Raw genomic sequence first — 12,215 nt, 5'->3', positions numbered from 1 at the left:
GAAAAGAAAGGTCTATAGGGAGAGTTCTAAAAAAAGAGCATCGGTGGAATAATAGGGCTTAATGCCTTGTGTTTTTCCCCTACCCTCCTCTTTAGGAGTTTGATGGTGAGACACTTGACTATCACCCCACTTCACTGCTGTTCCAAAGCAGCAGAAACTACAGATATGTCCAGTGTGCTGGCTCATGGGATAAGGAGAGCACAGTCGAAATAGCATTGTAGGAGAGGTAAAGACCATGACCCTTCACAAAGCCACAAAAATAGACCCCCCCCCCAAAAAATGTGAAAGATCATTATAAAGAAAACATTCTCACAGAAAGGATCTAAATAAATGTGCCTAGATGGGAAAATTGTGAAGTTGCCAGTTAATCCATCAACTTAGCCCATTTCAATTAAAACATTAAAAACAGATTGTGCAATAATGACATTAGTGTAATTAATTACACCTTCAGAGAAAATTAAGCTAGCTCAAACCAAATGTACACACACATGCACACAAGCACAAACCACTAGTAGGTTAACAAAGCAGCTTACTTTGAAAGCAAACTATTTGTATTAGAAGGAAATACACTCAATGTCTTCTAATAACCTTGGGCTGTCAAAGACTGTCCTAAGTAAAAGAAAATTATAGAGCTCACAGAAAAACACGGAAAGGTGCAGAAATCATAAATTCCTGAATGACCAAATACATCACACAAAAGGAAAATCAAGAGAAGTGATGCAAGAAATCATGGTGATTTCAACATATAACAATAGCTTTATTTCAAATGTGGACAATGACTACAGTGTAAATTGTAGAGCAAGTCTATATATAGAAAATAAACATGCTTTCTCTCGCAAAATAAGGCAGCTGTGGTGAGGGGATAAACCAGTCCCATTTCGCTTGGCGCTAAAGCAGGCAGGGCAGGGGGTTCCTAAGTCTCCTGTGGGCCAGAATGCATCCTGAGATGGTATCAGAGGATACCTGACACCTGCTCACAAGCACCAGCACACCCTCCCTGACAACACACACACCTCACATGCCACGGATGACCCAGTAACCCAGAGGGTCGCTGAGTCAGTGAGGGGTTCCTGGGAGAAAAGAGTGTGCCCCAAGAGGAATTCCACAGCAGGAAGCCACAGAGGGGCTGCTCGGCTGGGGGCATGAGGTCCCAGAGGCACCAACTATATATCATGAGAATGGAGTGAGAAGTGGTACTGTGTTGACAGGTTATCTGTTTGGAAAAGGAGTCAGTTTGGATGACAACTCCCACCTTGCACAAAAGGAAATTCCAGGTATATCCTTGAGACAAGCCTTGAAGTGGAAAGGTAAGAAAGAATTAGAAACCACAGGGGAGGCTCCTTTTGTAAAGGGGAAATGGGGAAGGCCATCCGAAGCCACACACAAAAGCAAGAAGCAATAAGGGAGAATGAGCTTTCTGGGGAAGAGGAGGTCCTGAGCAAAGTGAAGGGTGTGTGTGTGTGTGAGACAGAGTGAGATGATGCACGTGGCATGAGGATCGGACAAGGGACTGGTCGATGCCCGGCAGGGCTGTGCTGCAGGGCCATCCCATCTTAGACCAAGTACTGGCCCAGGAGAGAGGTGGGGGCCAGTGCTCCGCACTGCAGTCAGACTCTTAACCAACACTGCTGTGGTGGCCCAGCAGAGGGACTGACTGTTGAGGGCTGTGCCTGTCCCCGGTGACACTTGAGAGTGAGGGCACTGTGGTTGGAACTGCCCCAAGCGTGGCACGAAGGGCCCTGTGGGGATGCAGCCTGGGAGATGCGGGGGGTGTAGCAGGCAGGAAGCTGGATGCCTGCAAGCCACCCGACCTGGGCTTATGTCAGGGAGGGGCGGGGTGGGGGGGCGTCATATAACAAAGTTCCCAGGACAGGAAGCAGGCTGGGAGGGTACTGGAAGTTGCTGTAAAAGTTCCTATCTACAGGCACAAACGTAGACAAGATAATGAGGAAGGGAAAGCAGGGCTCTTTCTGGAGCCGGCCGGAAGACAGTGTGTGGAGGCACTTCCAGACTTAGCCAAGACACAGCTTTGGCTGGGGCAGTCCCATCAAGGCAGGCACCCCCCACAGAGTGCGACAAGACACAGCTTTGGCTGGGGCAGTCCCATCAAGGCAGGCACCCCCCACAGAGTGCGGCAAGCTCAAGCCTTGAGAACCCTGGTTAATGTCTGCCACAGGGAAACCCGGCAAGGAACTTGGTGGATTGTAGCAGACAGGTGGGTCTAAGTTTGTGCTGGGTGGTCCCCTGCTGTCTCATTTTTGAATGAAGCATGGCAGGGGTGGCAGGCACCTTAGTCTTTCCAGCACTGAAAGCCTCTGACTGTGTTCCTCAGGCCCTGACTGCAGGCATGCCTCTCGCTCCAGGTCCCTCCACATCGGAGGCAGAGGCCACGGGGAACCGGGCTCCCGCCCCGGCACAGCAGCCGGCCAAGGCCAACTGAGGCCAGCCAGGGCCCGGAGCTTCCCCACACAGGGAGTGTTTCAGGGAGGGCAGTGCCAGCTCATGGAGAGGGGTCGTGTCTTGGGCCAAGACCCCACTGTGGAGACACTTCAGGGCTGGCAGGCTGTCCTGTAACAGAGGTGCTCAGGAGGTGGGCAGAGGCCTCCCAGCCCCTGCCTGAGATCGGAGTCAGTTGTGGCCTGAGAGGGCCTAGTGCCTGCCTCGGAGATGGTGGAGCGCTGCCTGTGGCGGGACTCAAGCGGGGACTCGGCAGAGTGCAGAGGAGGAAGGAAGCACGTGGCCATTTGGGACCCCAAGCCAGGAGCAAGCAGAAATGCTGTGGTTAGGGCAGAGATGGCCGAGGCTGAGCAATAAGGTGTTGCTGAAGATGCCCCTGGCCAGCACGCTCCACTGGACAAGGGGATGAGGGGCTGCCTGAGGGCAGTCCTGCCTGGCAAACAGACTGCCCCACCCACCTGAGGCTGGCTAGGCACAAAGGGAGGGTCAGGTAAGTAGCTCTTAGAAAACAGGGCCCCAGAGCCAGCAAACGAAGCCCCAGCCTGGTGAGCCTTGCTGGGGTTGTGGTGTCACAGCAACCAGTCACATGCTGCCCAACAAGGCGCCAGGGCTTGGGAAGGGGCAGAGTTCTGGCAGGCCCCCAAGGTCACTAGGCAGCTCAAACTGTGGGGGCGGATGAGTACAAGCAGGAGAGTGGCACCCCACCTGCACCCCCCGCCCCAGTCTCCCGGAGAAGGGAGGGAAACATTGAGATAACACTGTGCTCTGCACGGAGGAGGGCAGTCAGAAGCAGTACACTGGGACACCACTGATGACCAGGGTGCAGTGTCCCTGAGCCACACCCCAGGGGGCACAGGAGAGGGCACCGGGCTCACAGGCAGCACCGCTCAAAAGAAGCTTCTTGTCCCCTACGTGAGCCTGGCCTTTGAGGAGGAGGACCACTTCATGACACATCAAAACACCCAGGGAATCTGGCTTTGCTGACCCAGGGCTGAGGCTTGCTGGGAGGGGTCTGGAAATGTGGGCAGGGGCGGTGGAAGGAGTTGCACAGATTCATGGAGCTTTCAGTGTGCAGAGCCACATTCCTCCTTTCCTTCCAGGGGTGCCGGGAGCTTGCATGGACGGCATGAATACGTGTCCTTCTGGGTGGACCAGACGTGACCATGCCACGCCTCTCAGCATCTGCCCTCCCACCCCCTCGGGGATCCGTGGACGTCTCCATTGTCTCCTTCCTGGATCCCACAGAAGTACCCGGGAGAGGGTAGAAAAGAGGTTTCCCAGAGGAAGCAAGGGCCAAGCCTTCTCGCTAGTCCGGGAATTTGGGCTTGGCCTCCCAAGGAAGGGAGGAGGCCTGCAAGTAGGTCGCACAGCTGCTTCTCAGGAGAGACAACACCACCAAGCAGGCCCTCAGCAAGTAGCAACTGTAACTGCTATAATTGTGCATCAGATGTCAGGGATGGGTTGCCCAGTGGGACGGCAGGGATGCACAGGCCAGCCCGAGGGGACTGAGCTTCCTCTCTAGGCCAGCAGGCGAGGAAAGACACCTTCGTCGAGGGAAGGATTTCTCTGCGTCAGGCACTGTGCTGCCTGCTTCAAGGTGTTGCCTCTTCTAGTCCTCCCAAGAGTCCTTCTTCCTCCTACCCCCACCCCTTTCCCTGCCCCAGCCCCTCCCCCAGCCCCTTCTGGAGGCTCCCCCTGAACCCTGCAGCTCATCCCTTCTCCAGTCTCCTGTGGGCACTGCTGAGTGGGCATCTGCCAGGAGCAAATGCCCCCAGTCAGTTAGCATGGATCATGTATTTTGGTCTTTCCCCTCATGCAGACTAGAGATTCAGAAACAAGTACCGTGTCTCCATTTTGCCAGTCAAAGCACACAGCTTTATTGATGATACATAAAAATGCAGACTTGGTGGACAAGGTTAAGTCAGTACAGCGCATAGAAGAGGGGTGAACTTTTTTGCTCAATAGGTATCGTTCATAGGCTCGTGAAGAAAAGAGAGTAAATGGAAAGGATCCCATCTAAGCAGCAACTGATACGCTTTTGGCACAAGCCCCCTATGGGTCTGGTCTCCCCAGCATGGCCCAGCTTCGACACGGAGACCACCACAGGCCAGGCATCCCCACTGAGGCTAGAACATGTTGTTCTTGAACCACAGCTGGCCGCTGAAAGGACCCCTTTACCACAGGGAGAAGGCTGCAAGCGAGCAATTTACAATGCACATTGCCTGCAGACTGAAAACCCAAGAGGTTACTCAAAGCTCTGTGGGAACCCCTGCCTGACCAGTAAGAGTGTGGTCCCGGATTTAGCAAATGCAACTTTCACCCAGAGATGTGCTGAGCCAGCTAACGCTGGGTCTTCAATAGCACCCGCTGCAGAGTCTTTGAGAACACAAGTGTGTGTTCACCCATTGACTGGGCTTTGTTTTGGGGTGGATCAGTCCCACCCTGCTGGAGGGGCCACTTAAGAGGCCAGGGATTCTGAGAGAAGCTGTCTGTTTGTGTTCCTGACAAAGAGGGGCAGGAAGGGGCATAGCACTTGGGCTCTCAGCAACTCCCCCGACAAGGCTGGCTTTTCAGACAAACCCGTCAGGGGTTTCACAACCTGCCCCTCAGCACATTCACTTCCCTCTGGTATCAAAGGAAGCATCAAGCCTGAAACGGACTTGGCAAGCATGGTATTAATAACTGTCATGCTTATTAACAAATTTAATCCAGCCTGCTGCAGAAGTGAGTTGCAGCAAAGAGACACGGTCTCCCGACACACTTGGCTGATGCACATCTTCATCTGGCCCTGATTTTCGACACCTGCGTTCAAGTTATCCGGGCCACACAAAGCCTTTCCGTCCTCAACAGCAGGGTCGGGAGTCGGGATTGTGTTTCCAGCAATGGAGAGGCTGGCCAAATGACTGTGGATATCATGGCTAAATGAAAAACTGGCATCCTTGGGCTCAGCTAACAATACTTTTCCCTGAATGAAAGGCTCCTTGGAGAGGCCAAGAGCACAACTGAAATTTTTAAAGCTCTGAGCACTCCAAGTATTTTTGTGTTCGTAAGGGAACGGGCGCTGTTTCACCAGGTATGTTCGACTGGCTTTGCCCCCACCTGAAGGTCTGTCCTCAGCACCGCCGGGGGCCCCAGGTTCAGTCCAGTGCCCATCCTCACTCCAGGGTCGTGCCGTAGTTGTCAAATCAAACCAAATCTCGTGCTCCTCGTCATCCAGTTCCCGCTCATCATCCCATTCCTCTTCCTCCTCCTCAGACTTCTCACTGTCATCTCTTCCTATGGTTAGTTTGTAAACGCAGTAGCAGGCACCAGCCCCAATCATCAGTCCTGCGGCCATCCACCCCACTTCCCGAGCCCGGCCCATGTTCAGGTCTGTTCAGCTGGGGGTGGGAGCGGGGGGTAGGACAGAACAGGAGAGGGTCTTGTTTCACCTGAAAGAAGAGGGTTCTTAAGGCCAGGGTGAGTGATGGTGGAGGGGAGACAGCTTCAGCCTATTCCAGGCTCCTGAGGCTCTCCTGTGATGAATCTATGGGTGAAAAATGATATTAGGGCTTTTTGCAATACCTGGATTTTTGCCTCACCAGACAGAGTGGAGTTTGAGTTTCGGCTGAGGGAAGTGGACTATTTGGCAATGAGTTCTTTGTTCTTTTCTGTCATCCTCTGTCTCCCCTCAGGACCCACCATTTGTCTCCCAGAGCCTACACAGAAGGGCAGGAGTTGGGGCTGGGCTATAACCGCCAGGAGGGTGACAGGTGGTCTCCTCCTCTACCACACCCCCAGCCCCTAAGACTTAGAGGCAGTCTCACCTAGCAGCCTCTACCAAAGCCAGGTAAATTCCTTCTTCTTCTCTTGTCTTCTGTGCTCAGTGCTCCTGCCACAGTGATTGATGGACAGTCTGGCAGAAGGACAGACGGAACGACAGATAGCCGGCTTTGGAAACCTAAAGTGTAGTGGATGGATCAGAAATGAGAACACAGGTCCCTGTTCTGAATTTCCAGCCTTTGAGCTTAAAATATTTCTCACACCCTCCTGACTTTCCTAACACTGGTTTCCCCACCCCTCCCCCCTTGTCGTCCGCCATTTCCCCAGCAAAGGCCGCCACACCCCTTTCCCTGCGCTGAAATGGGAGGGGGTATGGAGGAAAGGGCCTGGAGAGGGCGGCTCAGACCCGGCCCGCAGCGATCCCAGCCCCCCGCCCTCATCCCCACCGCCACCCCCACCCAGGGGCCAAGGCTCATCCCACCTTCACAGCGACCTGCACGGTCCCAAGGCACTTTGGTCCTTCCCTCGCCGCGACTTTCCCCGGCGACCTACGGGCCAACAGATCTACAAACCTGCAGACAGACGGTGGGGGGTCGGGGGGAGACGGAGTGCTTGGTGGACGGAGCAGCACTCGGGACAGGAGTGTCCTGATCCTGAAACCTTTCTTTCCTCGGAGACTCTGTACCAGCCACTCACTTCCCTCACCCGCCGCCCGAAGTCCGCCAATTCTTTCCATGAAAATGGGCATGAGGACGGGGACGGCAGTATTTAGAAAGTAGGCGAGAAGGGGACACAGACCCCTGTCTGCCGGAACCTGGATCCGTGGCGCTCTTGGCCTTCTCCCAGCCCCGTCTCCCTCCAAGCAGAGCCCACGCTCATACCGACCTGCAACGCCCGTGGCCACTTTCCTTCCTTCACGCGCCTGCAGAGTGATATAGGGGGCTGGTACCCAGACGGAGGCGACTAGCAGTACTTCTGCTCTAGGCAGCTCTGGTCACGTGACGACCGCGTCACCACTGAGCTCTGGCCCCCAATTTCCACTCCCACAAGCAGTGCGGCAGGCGCCAGCCTGCCCCGTACCTCCCCCCATCACAAGGGGCCTTGTTACTCTTTTCCTCTGTAACAATGCCAGAAGTGACCAGGGCTCTCTGTGTTTGCATTTGCCTTCTCTAATTACAGAAAAGGGCAACACTTTTCCTGGGTCTGTCATTTACTTACACTTCTTTTGAGGGGAATGTCTTACCCTTTCTTTGGCTCTGAAACTCCTGTCCCCTCTTTCTTCATTTCTACCCCTTCCCACATGCCTTCTCTGCACCAAAATTAAGCAGAGGGGCAGGAAATAAAAGCCCAAGTAACAGGGAGATTTTTGTTCCTATTTTTAATATATTTATATTCTATTTCTTCCATTCTTTCTTAATTGACTCAAGTTACTATTTTGTAGTCAGAAAATACAAATATGTGTGTGTGTGTATAAAACAAAATATCCTAGTTAATACGAAGGCCTCATTGATTTAAGCTAATTTGTACATTGAAAACATTTTCTTCTGACTGCAGAGGAGATAGCAGCTTTCAAATAGCATATGAAACTTTAAAAACATACCCTTACAAACAAAGCCAGTGTGCTTTTAATATGAATTATAAATTAATGGAAAAAATGAATCTATAGTAAATTGGTCAGTGTTTTAATTGTGACCAGTTTAGAGAAGTGAACCACTATCCCTTTCTTCTTGGCTGAACTCATAGCGTTACGTGTTAGAGAACTGCTGGATGGCTTCCTTTCTGGTTTTGAAGGACAGACTCTCTGCAGACCCCAAATTCCAATGAATCTTATGTCTTCAGATGAAGCTTACAAATTAGTAACTTCAAAGATTAGCTTGCTCTTCATTCAAAGCTCTATTTAAAATCTATTCTCAAGTTTCATGGTGTAACCCATAAATCATCCAGAAATTAGAGGATTCCCTGCTATCCCATTGATGAAAATGATAGTGGAATTTTCGTTTGATCACGACACTGGTGAAAGACCTCCAGTATTTGTCATTTGTGCACTGTCTGTCCCCTTGGCAGTGCCTAGTGTTCAGCCTTTTCCAGTGGAAATAATGGTGAGGATCTGTGGGTGACTGTAAATCACTGCCACAACCTGACAGCCCTTGAGATCCGCGGCCTTTTTCCCTCACAAACGGCACAGTTCACGGGACCCCAAGCAGTGTTGCCAGGAAAAAGAGGTCTTTTCACCCTCTCCCTTCTGTTACAATTTCATTGTACCATCTATACAAGTCCCTCAGAATAATCCCAGAAGGTAGTAACAAAGTCTGCAGAACTTAGTTCCCAGACATCCAGCTGTCCCCGCCGGGGTGTCATGCTCTAAATATAAACCCTTCAGGCAGCCTCTTTCTTAGAACATTGAAATCTGACACCCCAGCAGGAAGCTCCCTGGGTGAGGGGCCCCTGTGTGGAGGAGGCCCTTTCAGGAGGTGAACCAGGAAGCCCAGAGTGCCTTGCTGGTGAAAAATTCACAAGTCAAGAACATGTCACAACTTTCTGGTCTTCCTTAAACATTTATAGTTCAAACATACCAACATTACAACTCATCTCTCTATAAACCCCTAACTCATTTGTTTTGCCATCCTCTCCTTACCCTGTTCTTCTTATCATCCTTTATTTTACTTCTCCAAAGGAAGTGATTTATATTTACGAGGCCTTACTAACAGAACTTGCAGATTTAACTATCATTCAACTTTTGGCTGCTAAGAACTTAAAAAGTAGCTTTTATTTATTTTGAGTATATACATTAGAAAGAACTGCAGAGCATGTAAAACTTAAGCAATACAGGTGTCATTGACTTGCCTCTACAATAAGGACTCATTCCACAACTCTTACTTAGCCATGCTTCAGGGACAAAAGCTCCGCTCCTACCTCTCCTCGTTAGTTACAAATATCTCTCCCCTTTGGTATATTTTTCAATTTTTCCAATGTATAACCCCTGACCACCACTCTCCCAGGCTGTCAGATCTTTCCTGTTTGGATCCACTCCCTCTCTTAAACTTCCTAAACCCCATGGGAATGATAACCCTGTCAATTCTCTTGGTCATTTTGATCCACAATCCTACCAAGGAACCTGGGGACTGACATTTAAAATCTATTTTCCTGCCATTATACACCCACCAACAAATATTTATTTAAGGGCATGCTATTTGCCTGACATACCATTTGAAAAGCAAAACGGGAAAATCCTTAAGCAATCCCTCAGACAAGTCTTCAAAAGACTATGTGAGTCCACTGTCAAAAAGAACCTTTTGGCTTAAATCAGTATATGGTCATATATGATGCATGATTTATAACGTATTCAAAAACAGAAAAGGATCAGCAGATGGTAACACTGATGGAATTTTGGAGGGTAAGAAAAATAAATGATAGAAGATTGTTATCTTTAAAAGGTGTATTACTTTTTGTATCGTGTTGTTTTTGTGTTGTGTATTAGTTAATTTTGTTTGATTGCAAGCAACAGAAACCACATCTGTTTAACTTAAACAGTGAGGGCATTTCGAAGACCAGCATCAGCTCTGAGGTGTCAAGGTAGGAGGAACCGATAGATGGTCTCTTCAGGACGCCATAAACTTCCACTGATGTTTGGTTTTTCTATCTTTGCTCAGGTTTAAATTTCAGTAAGAGAGTAAGTATTGAGTCGGTTTGTTTTGGGCACAATGACCACCCTTTTGCTGTGGAAAATGACAGGGCATGTAAAATGTGAAATGCACTTCCTTTCTTTTCCCAGAGAGAACTGTAAACTGTTTCAGAGGTTATTGTTGATTTGCAGGAGCACTTTAACTACTTGGGATATGCATTTTTGTCCAGCTGTGACTGAGGCACTGGGGGTCTATCTGCCACAGCATGCTTTAGTTGTCACTGAGCATTAGAGAGGTGCACTTCTGAAATGGTGGTGCACTTCTGAAATGGTGGTGCACAAGGCTGCCTTCTAGGCCAAAGCCCCCTGACTTCCTTGACAGGATTCCACACAGTCGCATCGATAGTACGAAGTCTTGTGCTCAGCCCTTCAGGATCAACACCTGAATTTGTCTGTATAGCGAGAGCAGATGACTGTATCAAATAAAGACTCTCATTCAGAGAGACACATATAAATCTATATCTGAATGCCCAAACCCACGGATCTCTGCATTTCCTCCGTAAGACGGCCACAGGGAAGCTAAGTCTCACAACGAAATGACAACTGAAAAATTTATCCTGAGAAGTACAACCATCAGGGGTACTAGAGGTTTCTGTTAGTTTTACCAGCCCCTTCTCTCCCCGTTGGCAAGCTACTACTTGGGAAGCCACAACTTCGGAAGGTTGCGTGGTAAGCCTGCAATCAGAGAGCAAGGGCATCGGTGCACTTTAAGAAGTGGCTTTCAGCTAAGAAACTTGAAGTACACTTACATATCATGGGGATGGCTCTGCCAAAGAAAGCTAATTTTTCCACGCATCTCAGCCAAGACTTCCTCTCCTCCAGACAGTGCTTGGGTGGGAACTATCAACACTTTCCTCTGACTCTTCTCTTCATATACTCCTGTTTGAATAAGCCCCCTCGCTGCACATGATCTTTCTCTAAACACAGAATCATACAGTTGATTTGCTTTCTGCTTACTAACTTTCAGTCATATCCTGTTCATCTTAACCTTACACAGGGTTGTATATCAATTGTATCTCAATAAAAATGGAAGAAAAAATACATTTTAGTCATATCCTAGTACTATTTTTCAGAAGTTACATTGATGTGAATTTCTCTGGAATTTTGCCTGTTCCCAAATTTCCCAGTCTCTTGATTTACTCCCATATTGTCTGTGGATCTTAAAATTTTTAGACTCAGATAACAACCTTATATCTTAACTATCAGGGCATATCACACTGTCGACCCTGTGTCTTGACATTATTTTCTTATTTTTCCCCACTCTTAAAAGTTCGCTCGTTGGTGTCAGGTGACTTGTTGAATTCATCAATACAGTCAGTGAAAAGGTTTCACACTAATTGCTAGATGCTGAGTTCAGCCAGTTTTGACTTGGTCTAACACCTCTAACAACCTACTCCGTTTAAAAATGCTGTTGTCCTTTTGTATATTTTGTACTGTTCTTTGTATGTCACTCACTTTGTCAGTGTGCATGCCTCCTATCTGACAGGCATCCGACATACTTGTGATTACCACTCAACCTTTTCTGTGTAGCTGGCTTCTGAGGGCTCCTGTGCCTTGCTAACTGATGAAAGTGAAAGTCTTGTTTAGAAGACTGGCTTAGTTAGATTTATGTATTCTCAGACACTCTGATGAGCTTATTCAGGATTGTGTTATGTGCTAGGCCCCAGAAGACACTAAGATTGCTTTGAGTGAAGTGTGTAACACTCCCTACAAGTGAGAACATGTGGGACTTTTGGAGGCCATCACCCAACATCACTCTCCCACTCTTTTTTTTTTTTTTTTTACCAAATGAAAATAGCTTTACAGCCATTTTTTTCCTCCTAAAAAGAATGCAGTCTGGGGGTGGGAAAGGGCAGAACTGAAAGAACAACAACAAAAAATAAAACAGCAAGTAAGGGAAAAACTGCATTCACTCCAGGTCTCCTTTTCTGGTGGCTTTTTCTTTTCAGATCTGGGACTAGATTTCAGAGGAAATGGTAGACATTTATAGCTGGGAGGCAGGGAGGTGGAAGGAGAGGTTACTGTCCCAGGAGTCCAGGGAAGGAAGAGGCAATTTTTCAAAAAGTACAAGCGGCCAGTAACCCCAGGGGAAGATGCTGTCCCTTTCTGGTAATCAGAGGAAGGCAAAGACAACTACAGGGAGATGGGATTAGGAAAGAAAAAAAAGAGTAACAAGGCCTGCCGTGGGGGAGGGAAGGGAGGGGGGCGGGCCCTCTTCTGCCGCACTGCTGGTGGGAGGGGAAATTGGGGACCAGAGTTGGTGGATGACGTAGGTCTCACGTGACCAAGAGCTGACGTGTGCAGAAGTCCTTCT

The 12,215-nt window shown here is 49.2% G+C and overlaps 1 protein-coding gene across 1 annotated transcript; it reads right to left on the bottom strand.

Moving 5' to 3' along the window:
* Positions 1-4,402: 4,402 nt before the first annotated feature.
* ARMCX6 (armadillo repeat containing X-linked 6) lies at positions 4,403-7,190 on the bottom strand. Its single transcript, XM_068962752.1, has 4 exons — positions 7,105-7,190; positions 6,701-6,791; positions 6,264-6,397; positions 4,403-5,983 (listed from the first exon to the last, which is right to left on the bottom strand). The coding sequence occupies exon 4, from the start codon at positions 5,819-5,821 to the stop codon at positions 4,916-4,918; it is 906 nt and encodes a 301-aa protein (XP_068818853.1). The 5' UTR covers positions 5,822-5,983; positions 6,264-6,397; positions 6,701-6,791; positions 7,105-7,190; the 3' UTR covers positions 4,403-4,915.
* Positions 7,191-12,215: the final 5,025 nt, after the last annotated feature.

Source organism: Capricornis sumatraensis, chromosome X (assembly GCF_032405125.1).
Source record: "Capricornis sumatraensis isolate serow.1 chromosome X, serow.2, whole genome shotgun sequence".
NCBI lineage: Eukaryota > Metazoa > Chordata > Mammalia > Artiodactyla > Bovidae > Capricornis > Capricornis sumatraensis.
The sequence above is the reverse complement of the archived record's forward strand: the minus strand, read 5'-3'. Positions and strand labels throughout refer to the sequence as shown.

Bases quoted from the DNA above. Each gene is read 5' to 3' on its own strand.
- ARMCX6 (XM_068962752.1), bottom strand. From the start codon at position 5,821: ATGGGCCGGGCTCGGGAAGTGGGGTGGATGGCCGCAGGACTGATGATT.